This window comes from Erithacus rubecula (assembly GCF_903797595.1).
Source record: "Erithacus rubecula genome assembly, chromosome: 9".
NCBI lineage: Eukaryota > Metazoa > Chordata > Aves > Passeriformes > Muscicapidae > Erithacus > Erithacus rubecula.
The window spans coordinates 21,624,547-21,641,592 of record NC_136660.1 but is presented as its reverse complement, the minus strand read 5'-3'; the positions used below and the strand labels follow the sequence as shown (position 1 = coordinate 21,641,592).

Here is a 17,046-nt window from a genome sequence, read left to right as displayed (position 1 = left end):
CTCATGCCCAACAGTGCCAGGACTCACAGGTTCTTGAGGTCAGTGGCCCCACGGAATGCTTTCCTGGGGATGGCCTGGATGAAGTTCTCACTCAGGTCCCTGCAAAAGAAAGAGGCAGGAAGGGAAATGGGCAGTGCCTGCACAGTGTGATGTCCCATGGGAGCAGGACATCCACAGGCAGGGGCACACCCTGGCACTCAGTGATCCCTCAAGGACTCTGACAAACTGTAATATGGCTTCAGGTCCTTGGCTGACCACTGCTCTGATGGCTGTCCTGAGGCAAGTCCAGCTCCATCTATGCTGGCTCAAAGTGACTGGGGCTCCCTGGGCACTGCAGTCCCTGGCTGTGACAAGCAGAGCTGGCTGGCACTGGGAAAACCCTCCATACTTAAATACTCTCTGACTGCTGTAATTACAGGTCCCTGCTGATTAACTGGTAATTACACTTAGTGGCTCAGGGAGGCATTCCCATGGAGCCTGACCTGCACTTCAGAGGGCACAAATAATTGGGTCATTATTTACTCCATCACTGCAGGGTACTGTATGTGTAATCACCTGTTCTGCATTGCCAGGGCCTGCCAAGCCAGCAAGGGCTCTGTGTTGCAGGGCTGGCAGCAGGTCAGATCCCCCACCAGGCCTGGGCTGGCTTTTAAAGCCCATGAAGACCACAAATCTCACTGCAAGTAGGGTCTGGGTGGACTGGCTCAGCTGTGGGAAGACCTGTTTGTTTTATTTATTCTTCACAGCTCCCAAACAGCCATTCCCACCTTAATACTCAGCAGCTCCTCTGAACTTGGCTGGCAACTGCATTGCCTGCTCCCATCCCGGGGTGCCAGCACAGTCTTGTTCCAGCCACCCCTGGGGCAGGAGGTCGAGTTCCCATCTCCTTCCTGGAAGAGGGAAACTGAGGCACAACACAGCATTTTCCCTATGCAAGTCCATGGGTGAGTGAGGAGGAGACCAGGGTATCCTGCACAGATTAATTGTCCCCAGAATTACACAGGCTACACAGACACCCCCATCCCAGCCTCAAGAAGTGGCTTAGGGTGTCCACAGATGTCAGCATTTCACACACAGTGCTCACCAGCTCTGCTTCAACATAACAAAGCCTGTTTGCTATTGATACCCTACAGCTGGACTGGATCAGGATGGAGGCACAGCATCCACATTCCTCCCCATGCCCTCATTTCCTCCAAAAAGTGGGCTCAACAAATAAGCTTGCAACAACCTGCTTGCAAAATACCTGGAGGACTCCAAACTGGGACTTTACCCCAGCTGAAAGCTTCACTGCCACAAGGAGAAAATGTTCCCAGAGGGAAGAACCAGCATTACTTTCATGGATGCATGAGGGAAAGGAAAACAAAAGGACAGTGGGCTTCCCTAACATTCCAGTGAGATGCTAGTCACCAAGGAGATGCTATACACTCCCAGTGTGATGCACCAGCCCTTGCACAGTTTGTGCATCACTCTGGGTTATTCCTGGGAAACCAAACCCGGCTGGAAAGCATCATGGCTGGGGCAGTGGAAGGGAGACGCTGCCCCAGGAACTGCCCAGGCTTCTGGGGAAGGACAAGCCCAGCTCCTGTGCGAGCAGCCGGCGCAGTTTCACAGCAACCCACGTGGCGGCACTGCCAGGCTGCCCTGCTGCCTGCGCTGCTGCCCTGCTGCCTGCGCTGCTGCCCTGCTCCTGCTGCCCTGCTCCTGCTGCCCTGCTCCTGCTGCACTGCTCCTGCTCCTGCTGCCTGCACTGCTGCCCTGCTCCTGCTGCACTGCTCCTGCTGCACTGCTCCTGCTCCTGCTGCCTGCACTGCTGCCCTGCCTGTCTGCACTGCCAGGCTGCCCTGCTGCCTGCCCTGTCTGCACTGCCTGCCCTGATTGTGCCAGCTGTTCCCAGAACTCCGGCATGACCCGCCCACAAGGGAACAGGGTCCCCTCACCCTCTCCAAACAGAAAGGAACCAGACACCTGCAGCAGCTCCAAATCCCCAGCACTCCTTCAAATACAAACACACTATGTTGGGCATGTGATGAGCCTGGGGACCCTCACAAATTGCACTGACCTTTAAGAAAAAGACAGCATTGCACCAATTCCTCTTTTCTCTTATAGCTCCCTGAAGGAATCCCTTAGAAAATTCTTTGGAAAAGATAGCAACTTTTGGGCAGACAGTGATAGGGGAAAGTTTTAAACTAAAGGAGCAGTTTTAAATTAGATGTAAAGAAGAAATTCTTTACTATGAGGATAGAGAGCCACTGGGACACGTTGTTCAAAGAAGTTGTGGATACCCCATCCCTGGAAGTGTTCAAGGCCAGGTTGGATGGGGCACCTTATCTAGTAGGTGCCATCTCTGCCCATGGCCAGGGGTTTGAACCAGATGATTTTCTAAGTCTCTTCCAACCCAAACCATGCTATGATTCAATGAATCCTTCAGGTGTAGTTCACCACTCTTCCTAGCAAAGCATTCAATGCAGCACATTCCTTCTTGGAAGCTGCCTGTCCTCCAACATGAAACCCATCACAGAGCTGAGCACCACACTTCAGTGCTCTGCACCCCGCTCCCAGCTCTGGCACTGCCTGCCCAGGCAGGTCCTGTCTGCAGTTTGTTTGGTTCCCCCATGGAAAGCTTGCTCCCATTTCCTTGCTAGGAGCACATGGGAGTCCCGGTGCCCAGGCAGTAAACCCAAGCGTCTGTCTCCAAGCTGCTCATTTACAGCTTGCGAGGGAAACGCTGCTAGAAGGTTTCAACTGACTTTGTGAGGCTTCTCCCCTTCACAGCTTTTGGTGACAGTCACCGATGAAGTGCTGCCATTGGGGGTACCAAAGCCAAGAGGGACAGACGCTGGATGGGAGGGTTTCAGCAAGGCCCCGGCACTGGCTGAGATTACATCACACGGTTACACAGCTGACAACACCAGGACAAACACATGCTTTGCCTGTGGAACCCTCGGCCCCAGCATTGGAACAAGGCACGGCCCCTTCCCTCCTGGTGTTTCATAGCTCCCAGCTATGTTTGCTTTACACTTTGGCGCAGAGGAAACAGCAGATGGCACGGCTTCTCCTCGCTCTACCGTGCCGCTCGCAGCACCCGCGGCGGCCACATCGGTGCCACCTCACGCCCCGCAAGATACAAGAGTGTCACTGCCATCGTGTGTGGAGTGCCAGTGCAGCAGGGACCACGATCACTGGCAGGTCTGACAGCCCCGCTGGGGACCAGCTGATGGACAGACACAGACAGAGAAGGGGGAGTTGTCACAGTCACCCCCACTGCCTTTTCTGGTTTCACTTCCAGGTATTATCCTAAAGCTCCAAGTTTAAGAGTTCCTGGCTATTGAATCCAGGCGTTTACCAAACAGCCAGCCCCTTCACAATGCCACTGTCCTCCCTTCCTTGTGCCATGGTCCCAGAGCACCATGCAGCTGGAGTTTGTCCTTGCACAGCACAAGGTACAGAGGGCTCTGCTAGTCCCAGGGGTACAAAGAGGGAATATAACAAGGAGTGAGGAGGTGGTGGAGGGCATGTCTGTCCCACGCTCACCTCCCACATGGACCCATCAGATGCCTGTACAACAGCAGCAGCCTGCTCCAATCCACAGCTGTGTGATGGCAAGAAGGGAGGCACCCACCGAAAGCCTCGTGGTCAGACGATATCCACACAATTCCTCCCTGGCTGGGCAGTGAGATGGATGGTGGTGGTCAGGGACTGGGATTCCAGGAGCTCCCCCGCTCAGATCTTACACCCGGCTGCTGTGCCCCATGGTGCCATGGCTGTGGGCGCGGTATCTGGCGAGTCAGGAGGTGGCTGGGCGCTGCCTCTCCTGGCAGCCACAGCCCCATCCCAGCGCCTCCGGTTCCCGGGGAGCCTCGGCGAGGAGCCAGGCGCGGCTCCTGGGGCTGGCAGGGGCTCGGCGGTGGGAGCCAACCCCCCAGCGCGACGCTTAGCGGGGCGCCCGAGCAAAACTGTTTGACATGGCTTCCCAGTGGGGAGCCCACTCAGGCGAACAAACCCCGGCAGCCTTAATCTCCGCGGCAAGAGCCCGCCGGGCCGCAGGGCGGGCGAGAGGGAGGGGGCCGCAGCGGGGCTGCGCCGGCCGGGCAAGGAGGCCGGAGCTATTACCACGCTCTCATTCTTCTGGCTAATCCTGACTTCACACTTTAACCTGATTGAGCCTTGTTTGGCGAGGCGGCTCCTTGCGCGCCGTGTGAGGGGATTAGGCCGGAGCAGCAGGGAGGTAATTGCTTCCCGGCGGCGCTGGCCCCGAGCCCCCCGCTGCCAGGAGCGCCGGGGCAGCCTGGCAGCTCTCCGGCAAGGCCTGTCCTGCCAGGCTGCCCGGCTTGGCAGCGCCCGGGGGCTGGCTGGGGCACAGCTCCGTCCTGCCCGCTGTCAGCAGCCCCACGGGCACCCTGTCCAGGCCAAAGCTGCAGCCGTGTCGTGTCCCAGGCATACGGAGCCACACTGTGCCAGGTGAGTGACTTTCCACCCTGGCAGTGCCCTGGCATCGCTGGGGCCAGTGTGACTCCAGGCAGGTGAAATGCAGGAGGCTGCTCCTCTCTTTACCTTGTTTCCTTCCCAGCACCCATGCTGGAAACTCACTCTGCCAGCCCACAGCTCCCACAGTGAAAATGCATGACTTTTCATGCCCCTGGCTCACTGGCACTGCTGCAGCTCCCCTCCACCAGTGCTGACACCAGTCATTGCAGGCACCAGCTCATCCACCAAGCCTCGAGCAGACAAGGCAACCAAAGCCACCAGCTCTGCAGAGCATCAGTGTTCATGCTGTGACAAATGCTCCCCAGATCCCTGCCTTACCTCAGTGATGCTGTGCCAGAGGCAGCTGTGCCAGAGCACAAACAGCATTTCCCCAGCAAGGACTGTGGCACCAGCAGATATTAAGCAACCCAGACAACCCCACATGCGCTGTCTGTCCCAGAACAGCCTGTCCAGGGCAGAGGGATGAGCAGAGACAGGGCTGACAGCTGTTCACACCACCACCTTCACTGCCTGACAGGTGACAAGGGGTGAGCTGAAGGGACAGTAAGACTCCTGCATTACAAAAAATCAATAGACTAATCAGCACTTGCATTAGTAGCAACAGCCCAGAGTCCCCCAGGGGCTCTTCAATCCCTGTTGCCACTTCAGGGCAGAGGCTGCTGCACCCGCTGCTTGTGCCAGCATCAGCACCTGCAGCCCTGTGCTGGGGGAAGTGTCACCCACGTCCACAATCCCACATGTGGCTACACAACCCACTCGAGGTAATGCACACAAGTTCCCAGTGCTGCAAAGACCCAGTGCCCAAAGAGAGGTGTCCCTAAGGGAGCTGCTTGCTGGAGATGACAGCAGCCACCCCACTGCTGCATTAGCAGCATACCAGGGCAACAAGGCAGAATTCTGACCACTGTGTCACCTGCCCCAGTGCCCAGTGCCAGTGTGAGCAGGAAAAACATGGTGGAATTTCTGGAAGAGGTGCTTTGGCAGAAGCAGAAATGGGAGGTTATGGGACAGGGTGTTTTCTACAATATTAGAACAAGGGATGACCGACACAATCACAAAGGCAAGCTTAAAATCACACCTAAGAGTGAATCCTCCAAACTAGAAATCCACACGTCTCTCTGTGGCTCTCAGCCACAGCCAGCTCAAAAGGAAAATTAACAGAAGCAAAGTGCAGAGACGCACCTGCCAAGCCTTGCTGTGGCAAGAACACCTGCAGGCAGATGCTCTGCTGCCAGGAGACCAGCTGGGCACACCTCTGGTAGTACCACATTGCCCAGTTCAGGCTGCATGAACAATGGCTTCACCACTGCTCCGCTGGTAGGAACTGCCACCTACCAGGAATCACTTGTGTCAGCCTGTTGTGGTGGCAGGCAGAGATGCACAGCCCCTCTGCTCCCCAGGGCAGTATGGGGGACATCAGACTGGAGTCAGCCCAATGCTGGAATGCCAGGGCAGGACACCAGGGTCCCTGCTCCGATCTCTGCCTGTCATTCTTTTCACTGCCCCGCCTGGAAGGGGGGGACAGTGAGCTGGAAGTGGGGGAGGGAGGCACTGCTCCTGCAGGGGTTCAAGGGGGAACAGCTGGTTGCTGTCAAGAGCATCCCAGGCTGGGTGGCGTGGCACAGCCCTCCCCGCTGGCAGGCAGAGCACAGCGCTGCACCAGGCAGCCCAGCCGCCAGCAATTACGTGCTGAGTAAATCGATGGGATATAATTGGACTATTAAGATCTCATTATCCTCCTAGCTCTGCTTGCCACAGCCCGCAGAGAGCTGGGGGAGACTGCAACCTGCAGCCACAGAAACTGCCTCCCGACCCACACAGCCTTGATGGGTTCTGGGAAAGGGTGCATGGAGCAGGGACAGCACAGACAGAGGGGACAGGGATGCTGGCAGCAACCAAGTTCAGAACAGGAGACACCTCTCACACAGCAAAGCACTGTGCAAAGGCAGTGGTGTCCGTACAGGGTCCTAGAGATTAAGACATCCAGCCATCCTTCTAGTCACCAACCAGCCTGAAAGCCACCACTGACCTCTCCTGCCTCATGCAGGGTTCTCAGTGAGATGGGGAGTTTGGCCTCTAGATGCCCTTACATGCATATCTCAACCCCATTCCTGCTGGAAAGGTACAGGGTCCCCATGCTCTGAATCACCTTTCCCTGTGGAAGGGCTGTGTATCCACATCATCACCTGCACACACCACCCATGGTGGCTGATACGATTCCAGGCCAAGGGACAGTCCTCCCAAAGGGACCAGCATCCTCAGCAGCTCTTGGCACCAGATCACATCCACTGTGATTCAAGTGAAAATAAAAAAATCACTTCTCTTAGGAGAGCTGACCCCAATCCCACCTGAGGTTTCTCATAATATATTTTTCTTATTATTTTCTCAGCACCAGTGAAAGCAATGAATCAGAGCTCCTCCTTGCCAAACCTTATATATAAGGACAAAACAATCCCTTGCTGTAGCAAGGCAAAACACAGCTTGACACCACAATGTGCTGAGTGTCTTAAGACCACAGACTTCAGACACAAGCCCTATCAACAAATTCTGCCTCTCCACTGTGTCCACACAGTAAAGTGTAAAAGAGCAGGGAGCAATGCTTCGTGCATACTACCCTGCCTTCCCCAAGCTTCCCAAAGTGCCATGCTGACCCTACGCTCTGGCTCTGGTTCCTCTCCCAGGAGATGCAGATGCTTCCAAAAACATTAAAGCTGGAGAGTTTTGTTGCTTGGACAGACGAGTAGAGCATGTGTAAAAGGCAACATATGCTCATGGCAACAGTTAGTGAGAGGAGTCCCAGCCCCAGCATGGTGGTGTTGATTTAGCAAAACATTTCAGGGCATGCATAAATCTCAGTAGCTTCAAAGGACACTTGCTGACCTATGCCATGACCTGCTGTCTTTACCAGAGCACCAGCAGTTGCCACTGCTGGTATCACCCAAGGGTGCCACCACGGTGCCAGTGTGGGCAGGATGCTGAGGCATGTGGGTCCCTGCACCATGCCCTGTGTTTGGACACTGGGGACATTGCTGAGCAGCTCTGCTCAGGGCTGGCTGTGCAGTGGCTCGGGTCCAGCTCCAGTAAGGATCGGCTCCTGCGTGGGCTCACTGCAATGCCGGAGCTGCGGGACTCGCCCCCGTGGGAAGGGGGATGCTATGGGAACAAGGGGAGCTGGCCAAGGAAAAGAGGGAGGGTGGGAGGGAGGGGGAATAAAGCATCTGCTGCACACCCTGGAGCCTCTTCAGAGATTGAAACAAGTTAAAAGCAGCAGCTTTAATAGCAACACAAGTGAAATAACAAGCTGCAAACCCTGCGTGCCTGTCACCGCCCCCTCCCCACAGGGTCCCTTTGTTCCTGCAACCTCGTTATCGGCGGGAACCAGAGCCAACACGAGGCTAAGGCATCGCTATCAGCTCCCCCATGTCCCAAAGTGCCTTGAGAGAGCCACAGCACCTTCAGTGCCTGTGGTCTGGTAGAGCACGGGGTGAGCAGGGGAGTGTCCTGCAACCCACCTGTGGGAGCAGCCAGCCTGTCATTTTCTGCAAAAGCACCTGCTCACTCCTGGCTCCCCTTCTGCTGGGTGAGGGTTTATGCCTTCCAGCAAGTGTCTGGCTGGGCACTGAGTGTTAAAACTGCCCCTGCCTGGCTCACATCCTGTGTGTCCCACTGCCACTGAGAGCCAAGGCACCGAGCCATTGGCCCCATTGCTGCACAGCCTCTGCTTTTCTTTATCCCTGATTCTCACCACTTCCAAGTCCCCTCAGCCCTGATGTTCAGCAATCGTTTCTCCTCCCTCTTTTCATGTTTTTGCTTCTGTCTTACCTTCTAGTAGCAGGAAATCCCTGCATGAACCCTCCACCAAAGCATGTTTTTCCAGCTCCCACACTACTCTCCAGCCTGTGCACCTACCTGCTTCACATCTGCATACCCCAGCTCATTTCAAGCATGTTCCCAAGCATGCTGCAAATAAAAGGCACAGAGTCATCCCTTTCCCCAGGGCTGCATGCCAGGCTCCCCAACCCTGCAGAGGGAAACTGCTGCCCAGAGCCTAGAACCTCAGCACTCACAGACTGACTTGTTCCAGGATGTCCAGCAAATCAGAGTAGCCCAGCAGCTCCAGAGCTTGGGGCAGAACGAGCTGGGGTGGTGGCAGGGATTTGCTAGACCATGTATGGTTCTACCTCCAGCAGACAGCAGTGAGCCACAGCAAGACCCTTCCCATGCAGCTCTGTGACAGTAAGGAAAGGGTCAATCCCCCCTCACTCCATCACGACCCCATGCATGACTGTGCCATGCCCTGAAAAGTGCCAGGCTCCAGCTGCCTGCCATAAAGCCTTACATCCTCCAGCAGCATGTGCTCCCTGCCTGGCAGCTCACACCTGAAAAGATACCCCAAACTCCATGCTGCAACACTCATCCAAGGTGTAAATGAAAAAGCAAATAGCTCTTCTGCTGAGCCAGCCCAGAGCCCTGTGGGGAGCTGGCTGCAGCTCTGGTTAGCAGGCTCATCCCCTGGGCTTGCAACACTGCAGAACCCAGAGCTAATTGACTCCCAGGCTCTGAGGCTTTTAATTGCTAATAAGTGTGAAGCCAGCCCTGCCAGCCCTCCTGGATTCCTCCGAGGTGTGAATGAGGCTGAGCCAAGCTGAGAATTGTGTCCCGGCTGTCCCAGATCTGTCCCAGATCTTGGTGAGCCAAGAAGCCACGCTGTGGATCTGTGATGCTGCTCCTCAGCTTTACAGGTCCTGGGACAGCAACTGGCCCCAGCTTTAAGAAGGGCTAAAGCAAACTCCCTGTGGGCTGGAGGGTGTTCTGAAACCAAGGCTGAACCTTGCAAGACAGCTGGAGAACTTGGCGAGATGCCCTAGCATGAACTAAGCGTCCTTCACACTCCTCATGTTTTGCCCTAGCACTCAGACAGGTAAAACTATGATGTCTCATAGCCTGGGGGTTCCTGAAAGCACTTGGGAGAGGCTGGCAGTGGGATGAGAAGTTGAAGATGCATTGCAGGGTGAAAGGCAGCCAGGGTGGAGCCAGTGGGACATCTCAAATCGTGCCCAGCATCTGGCAGAAGAGATTTGATTTCACACAGAGCTAGAAGGAAACAGCTAGGATAGGAGAAGGAAAGGCAGATGGGAAACAGCAGAGTGCAGGACTGCAACAGCACCCGAGCATGGGAATCAAACACAGGACACACTTACAGGGAAAACCCAACAGGCAGATAAAGAGACTCCATCTCGTGTGACACACATCAAAGCCAAGATAAGAACTGCTGGAAGGCAGGCAGCAAAGCCCTGCCACAAGGCTGGCCCAAGCTGTGGCTGTCCTTGCCCCAGTAACAATAGCTGCCAAAAGGGGATTTGAGAGAGCAGCACCCAGTCATGGCCATGCCACAGGGGACTGTGAGCTGCATCCCAAGGCTTCTCTCCACAGAGCTGCTCTTTGAAGAGCCCCTGGCACAAAACCACATCACAGGTCTGGGGAAGCCTCTGCCTGCAGGTAGTGAATACAGCTGCAGCTCCCACCCCACGGACCTGCCTGTGCTGTGGATCCACAGCCCCTCCTTGTTTTGGGGAGGCAGAAATGAGTTGCTGGAGGCTCATCAGGGTGCTCCTCCCTTTCCCCCAATCCATGCACACATGGAGCCTTGAAGGAGTAAGTATCAAGCCCAACAGCAGCACTCAACCACAAGACACAGATGGAAAGTCCTGGCCCTGAGTCTATGAGCACCTAGCGGTCTCACACAGATTTTCAATCTCTGTATGAAAGTTCAAGTGATGGAGCAGCCCCACACCCCTTTTCAAAACTGCCCTGAGGTTAATTACCTTTGGGGTTAACAATGTCTTTTTTCCAAGTGCATCTGACTCAACAGTGGGGACAGCAGCTCTGTGACCCCAACAGCCCGTGGCTCACTCTGCCTGGTAGATGTGCCTCAATAGCTGGGGATTGTGTTACCTGCATGTTCAATCTCCTGCCACTGAGCAGCCAGGATTGCAGAGGGGAGCTCCACAGAAGGGAGAGTCAGGGTATTGCCTGGGAAGAGGGGATGGGACCCTTACCCTGGTCAGCTTGGGGGGTTGTTCCTCACAGCTCCAGGGAGGTGCTGGCCAGGGCTGGAGCTGCTAAGGTTGCAGCCAACCTCCAGCTTGGCTGCTCAGATGGCTTGGCACTGCTGGCATGGCTGTGGCTTGTGCTCTGGGACCTGGGGAGAGGAGCTGCTGAGCCTGATTACCTCTGCCAGAGCAGGCCTGGTGGGTTTATTTTTAACAGTTCTGATTGAAGCTGGTTTCCTGCTGACATTTACACTCCTTCATCATTATCAGCTCCCCGGCTTCCAACCGCCAAGACAAAAAGGAGAATGAAATCTCCCGAACAGTGGGGTCCTGGCTGCAACCCCACAGAGGGGGAAAGACCCAGACCACTGCAGCTGGGCAGATATCAGCTCCTTTGGAGGGAGGTGGGTGCCTATCCCACAGTAGGGGTATTACAAACTGGGATCCTGCCACCAGATGCAGCAGGAGCCATCTCAGAGCAGCCCGGGGAGGAATATGAGTCATTGTCACTGGCATGAGCATAAGGACATGGCAGCATGGCTGGACTACAGATGCAACTTTGGGTGCCGGAGTTCCCAGAGACACCCATGCTCCTGGAAGTGCCCCAGTGACTGGCTCCAGGTGCAGCAGGAGCCATGGCTGCTGTCTGGGGCCAGCAGAAAGTGAGGTGCCAATCCTGCTGGCATGAGCATGCCCATGCCATGAGCTCCCAGCAATGGACAAAGGGACTCATGAAAACATGCAGGGCTTGGATTCCCAGTGTGGTTCTCTGTGATGGGAGAGCCGTGCAGGGGCTGCACAGCACAGCCTGACCCTATCCTCCTTCCTATGCTGCTGTGGGAAGGCTGGCAGTGCAATTCAGAGCCAACAGTGGGGCTTCCAGCATGGCCAGAGCACTCAGATCTAAAAACCTCCTTTTTTCCCTATGAAACAGTCAAATTCCAACACGTGCTGTCTAAAAATACACTCTAGTCTGCCCAGGACTCTGCCTGCTCTTACATCTCTTGGATGATTCATATTTTGTCAGATTCCAGATGAGTTTTGAGACCAAAAATACCAGGTTTGAGAGACAAGCATGTCACAGGCCCCAGAAGGTGTCAGAGCCCTGTGAGAGGAGGCTGGAGATGTGACCGAGGTGGGAAATGTCCTTCTGCAGCTGGTACTGTGGGCTGGGCATTCCTGACATGCAGAATGGCTCTCACAGAGGGGGAAAGCCTTACAGCAGCCCTGGATGGGTACAAGCTGCTCCAAGGCCAACCAGCACAACCCTGCTGCATCCCAAAACAGCCCCAAAATGGGGTGGATTCATACATGGGAGCTTGCCTCCAGCTTTTTTGTAATTACCTTCACGGATACAAAATCATCAATAACTAATTAGACACCCCATTTCTGCCTAATATGCTGAAATTAAATATTATATTGTAGGCATGTAAAAGCATTTCTGACAACATATTACATATGTAAAATACTGCAAATTAGTCAGCTCCTACACTGAAATCCTGTGCAGAAGCAATGCAGGGACCTGGCTGGACAGAAATTAGGGACATAATTTCAGGTAAATTGGGAAAAGAGCATACTCTTCCGGCAAAGGATTTTTTTGTTCTGAGCATTGGAGATTGCTGAAGCACAAAGGAGACAGCCCAGAAACACCTCTGCCAATCTTGCTAGCCCATGAGCCATGTGAGCCCCCCAGCAAAGGTGATTAGGATGTAAGAGGGCTCCTGGTTAGTTAGGCAAACATTAATGCAAATTGTCAGTGAGCCTGGAGATGAGATCCCAGGCACAGCAGCTTGAAGGGGAGCAGGCATTTCCTCGTATTGTCAGCCCATCCACTCACTGAGGGGGGAGTGGGGGCTAGGAGCTGTTCTGTGCCACAAGAAAGGAGCTCCAAGAGCCAATTTCCATCCAACCACAGAGCATTTGATGTCTTGTGAAGTCGAGGTTGCACTGTCTCGCCTCTGCCTTGTGCAAGGAAGGGGCTGGATCCTCCCCCTGCACACACAGTCACAGCCCTGGCTGAGCATGTGAACATCCCACAGCACCCTGGGATCCAGCACAGGATGAGCCATCCCCACTGCACTCTTCTAGCCAAAACGCAGCTGGAGAAAAAAAAACCAAAAGGCTTGGGTTTGGTCTCCTCCATATGAGTAAGAGGCCAAAGTGCTGCTGTCTTTCTTTGCCCCCTGTACAGAAAACTTCTCTTCCTCAGTCTTCAACTCTGGCTTGGTGTGAGCCCAATTCAGCGCTGAGCTGGAGCCATGGGGACAACAGGAGGGGGCACAGGAGGGCTGGAGCATCCCCCACCTTAATCTGCAGGCAGGAACCCAGCCCAACACAACGTCTGTGTGCTCTGGTGTTTGTGTCTGCTCTGGTGCCAGGCTCTTCCCCTAAAACCAGAGCAGAGAGCAGGCGGTTTGCAAGGTAAAAGCCCAGGAGCAAAGGCAGGGAACACCACCTGGTAATTGCCTGCAAACTTAACTTGCAAGTGGAAGCTGCAGTGCCAAGCTTTGAACAGGGCTGTTTCATGTGCCTGGTGCTCCTGCTGCTCCTTGTGCATCCCATCAGACATGGGAGAGGGCATGAGGACAGCAAGTGTGTTTGAAATTCACACTTTAAGTTGCTATCCGAGTGGACTGGCTTGTTTTTGCTGCACAGCTGAAGACAGGGAGCAGAAAAGTGAGCCGGGAGACAAGGGCTCACATTCCCAGGCCCTTTAATGCTGGGATCAATCACCTGCTCAGGGATGCTCTGCTGCAGTGAGACTGAGAGCTGTACTCAACCCCTTCCTTACTACAGCTGCCATGCTGCAGCTCGTACCAGGGTAACACTGCCTGATGTGGAACACCCTTGGGCTGGGGGCTCTCCACACACACTGCTGCACTGCCTGGGAATTTCTGCTGCTGTCCACACACCATGGCACACACCGCAACCCATCGCCCACTGCACCACGTCCACACTCCCTCCAGCGTGCAGGCACACTGCACACACACACGCTGTCTTCATCACTCCTTAATTCTCACTTTCGAGCCTTTGCTATTTTCTGTATCAGCACACCTGGAAAGCAGCACTGTGAGGAGCAGCAGAGGGGAGGACATGGCCCCTCCAGGAGTCCAGCCCATCTTCTGAGACTGGAGCAAAGACCATTCAATGCTCTTCTCCCAGCAATGTGTCCTTATGCACACAGCCTAAAGAGCCTCTGTGGGGAGGTTAGCAGGGAGGGAGGCCCTGGTTCTCCACCACCAGGGATGCAGATGTGCAGCCCCAGATTGGCCCAGATGTGCATGCTAATGCCTGGACTCTCCTGCTCATGCTCTCACTGCAAAACACAGCAGCAGCGTAGAGGGTCTAAGTTTATCAAAGCTGGGCTTTGAACCATTTTAATCAGACTGCCCACGCCACCACGGTAAGATCCCCCTGAGCCATCTGCATCTTCGTGCATGGCATCCGAGGCTTGCAAAGCAGAGCGGGGGCTCAGAGTCACCCCAGCTGGCCAACACAGTGACTCTCTGGGACCTGGCTAAGGGCATGGACGCCCTGCATTCGGCTTCCAACAAATGACAGCCCTAAACCTGACCCCTTTTCAGGACTGCCACCTGCTTTCCAGAGACTCAGCAGCATCATCCCTGATTTTCCAGGGACAGATTAGGGCACAGGAATAGCAGATCAGTGGCCAAGGAGCACTCTCTCTCCTTCAGCCCCTGGAGACCCCTGGAGCCCTCAGCGCGGCCAGCTGAAAGGCTCTCCCATCTGCTGCGTGGAGCCGCAGCGTCTGAGGGCCGGGCAGGACCTGCGGGCGAGCGGCCGCCCCGCCGGGCTGGGCCGCCCCCGCTGGCCCCGCGGCCCGCGGGCAGCTGCCGGAGCGGCCAGCGCCAGCCAGCCCCGGCTCACGGGCGGTCAGGCAGCGTGGGGCTGCAGGCAGGGCAGCTGCCCACCTCCCCCGGGACGGCGGCGGGCGAAAAGGAGGGGACAGGCGCCAGCCAGACCCAGGCCGAGAGAGCCGCCAGGCCCTGTGGCACCGGGTGCGAGCCACGCGCTGCCGAGGGCCGGCACGGTCAGCTGGCGGATGGGCCCAGCAGGGACAGGGTCCCACCTCCCACCGCCCCTGGAGAAGAGGGTTTGAACAGCGCCTGCCCCGCCAGGCTGCAGCCTCTCCCTCTCATTATTTTTTCACCGCAAGAACTATCTTTTACCTTATCAATAATTCACAGGTACAAACGATAACGTTCGCTGTCATGGTCCGGGAGCCACATGTTCCTGGCGAGGGGGAAGGGGCCGCTCGCAATCGCTATTGTTAATGCCTGCGGAGCTGGGGGGAGGCGGGGAGGATAAATATTTAACACTGTGTCTCCGAGCAAATGTCCATGACCGAGGGCTGAACATGGGTTTTACACAGAGCTGCTCCTGCCCTTGAGAGGGTCATTAGCATGTTAAAAGCCGTCAGAGCGGGGCTGATGGAAGGGCTCTGCCGGAGGGACCCCCAGCGCTCTGCCTGGGGATGCAAGGTACTTTTTGCTGCTGCAGGAACATGGCAATCTCCATCCTGCCCGAATTTCCCTTTTCCTGAGCACAAAGGTTGTGCTCTCACTGCTCGTCGAGGAGCATCCCCATCCCTGCCTGCTACCACATGGAGGGGCATGAGGGATGGGGCAGGTAGCCCGGGGCTGGTGGGTGGCCAGGGCAGTTCATTGTGCAGAGGAATTACAAAGGGGACACAAAGAGCCACACACCACATTTTGTGTGAGCTTCCTCTCCCGGGCCGCCCGGGCCTTTCTTTTGCCGTGTTGAGGGTGAGCTTTCTGTGTAAATCCCCAGGGCACGGTGAGGGGAGAATAGGTGTCTTTGTGAAAGAGGCTGAAAATAAAGAGAAGAAAAAGAAGCACAAGCACAAAACCCAGGCCCTGCAGTGGCAGGCTGCAGGGAGCACAAAGATTCCCAGAGGATGGAAAGACAGTCCTACAACCGGGGAATCAGGGGTTGGCAGGCTGCAAGTGCCCTGCTCACGGGGGCACCAACAGCTCCCCATAGAATCCCCCCCTCTATAAGTGTCCCCAAATACGCAGCCACAGTGTAAGTTCCCCAGAGCCATGTCCTCATCTACAGACCAGTTTCACATTCTTATTGTTCCAGGTACAATTTTGGGCACTGACAGATAGGAAAACTCCACCCTGGGATAATCCAGGAGCACTCTGTTTTGGCCTTGCTGTCACAGTCACTGCTGGCATCTCTCCACAAAAGGATGGGAACAGGAAAGGAACAGGTCCTGTCTGGCTCTGTGGAGGTGAGGGCACAGGAGGAACCGTTGTGATGGGCACAGGAGGAGGGCAGGGAAGAGAGAACATCTTCAGCCACCACTGCTGTTTACCCTGTGAACTCCAAGCCAAAGCCCCCGCAAAGTCCAGCCAGCACCAAACCAGGCAAGGTACTCTAGAGCTCATTAAATTAAAGCAAAGCTGTCTTTCCCCTTCACAGTGCTAGTAAAATATATTTCTGCCTAAGATGCTCTGACAGGACTGCAGTGCCGAGGTCGGGAAGGCATCCCCTGGGGAGAGCGTGGGAAGAGCGGCGCCAGAGGATCTCCCCCAGCCGGGTTGAGAGCAGCAGGGGCTGCCTGGACCCCCCTCCAGCAGCCCCTCGGCTGTGGCAGCCCCATCCCTACCCAGACGTGCCTGTTCAGACATCAACTCACATCATCACAGATAGAGAAGAGCCTCTGCAGCTGGTTTTGCTCCGTCAGCCTTGCAGAGTGGGGATGCTTGGGGGTTTTGAGAACAATTAAGGACTTGGCCTGCGTTGGAGGCACTGGACTTATGTCCCCAGTACCCAGAGAGGGAGAGTGGGTGAGGTATCATCCATCATCCAGAAGGGGACACTTTATCACTGGGACACCTCTGAGCACTCAGCCCAGACCCAGAGCCCTCCCAGGGATTTCTGCTCCAACTGACACTTCAGTTTTCACCACTGGGAAAAGGAGTACAGTCTCCTTTGCAACTTCAAAGGACATTCAATTCACCTGTTCCCAGCTGAGTGTTCAATGGTTAATTGCTCTCTGTAGTGAAAAAGACAAATTTAATTCTAGTCTGAATTTGTCTAGTTTCAGCCCCTAGCTATTGAATGATTTTATGCTTTTATGCTTTTTCTTTCTTTTTTTTTTTTTTTTTTTTTTTTTTTTTTAATTAATGACGTCCCTATAATCAGGCTTTTCCCCATGCAGGTATGCGGAGATGAAGATAAATTTCTCTCCTAGCCTCCTCTTGCATACACTAAATTGGCCGAGCTCTTTAATTCTTTTCACTGGAAGGCAGATTTTCCAGGTCTCCAATTATCCTGCACTTCCTCTCTGAGCAATTTCTAATTTCTCAACATCTCTCTAAACTGTGGGCCCTGAAGCAGAAACTATGCTCAGCAGAGGCCTCCCTCCTGCCCCCAAACTGGCAACTCCCCAGTACCCAGAGCTACTCCACACATCCATCACTGCCCAAGCTGGAAGCCTGCATCCCAGAGCAGGCTT

General features: G+C 55.1%; 1 protein-coding gene and 1 long non-coding RNA gene across 5 annotated transcripts in view; one reads left to right on the top strand and one right to left on the bottom strand.

Annotated features, from left to right (window-relative positions):
• The window catches only part of SLIT1 (slit guidance ligand 1), a 61,217-nt gene that overhangs the window by 17,957 nt on the left and 26,214 nt on the right, over positions 1–17,046 (bottom strand). For 2 of the 4 annotated variants that reach the window (XR_013775010.1, XM_079311913.1), the window contains exon 5: positions 28–99. Coding sequence is in view for 2 of the 4 variants with exons in the window: in XM_079311913.1 (XP_079168039.1) it covers positions 28–99 (72 nt within the window). In the remaining 2 variants the exon portion in view is untranslated. Of the gene's footprint in view, positions 1–27; positions 100–189; positions 1,034–14,728; positions 14,805–17,046 lie in introns of those variants that run through there. The other 2 variants (XM_079311914.1, XM_079311915.1) reach the window with 2 other exon arrangements.
• LOC306804830 lies at positions 14,425–16,663 on the top strand. The gene is made up of 3 exons (XR_013775011.1): positions 14,425–14,746; positions 15,666–15,816; positions 16,008–16,663. It is a non-coding gene; the product is annotated as an uncharacterized lncRNA (long non-coding RNA).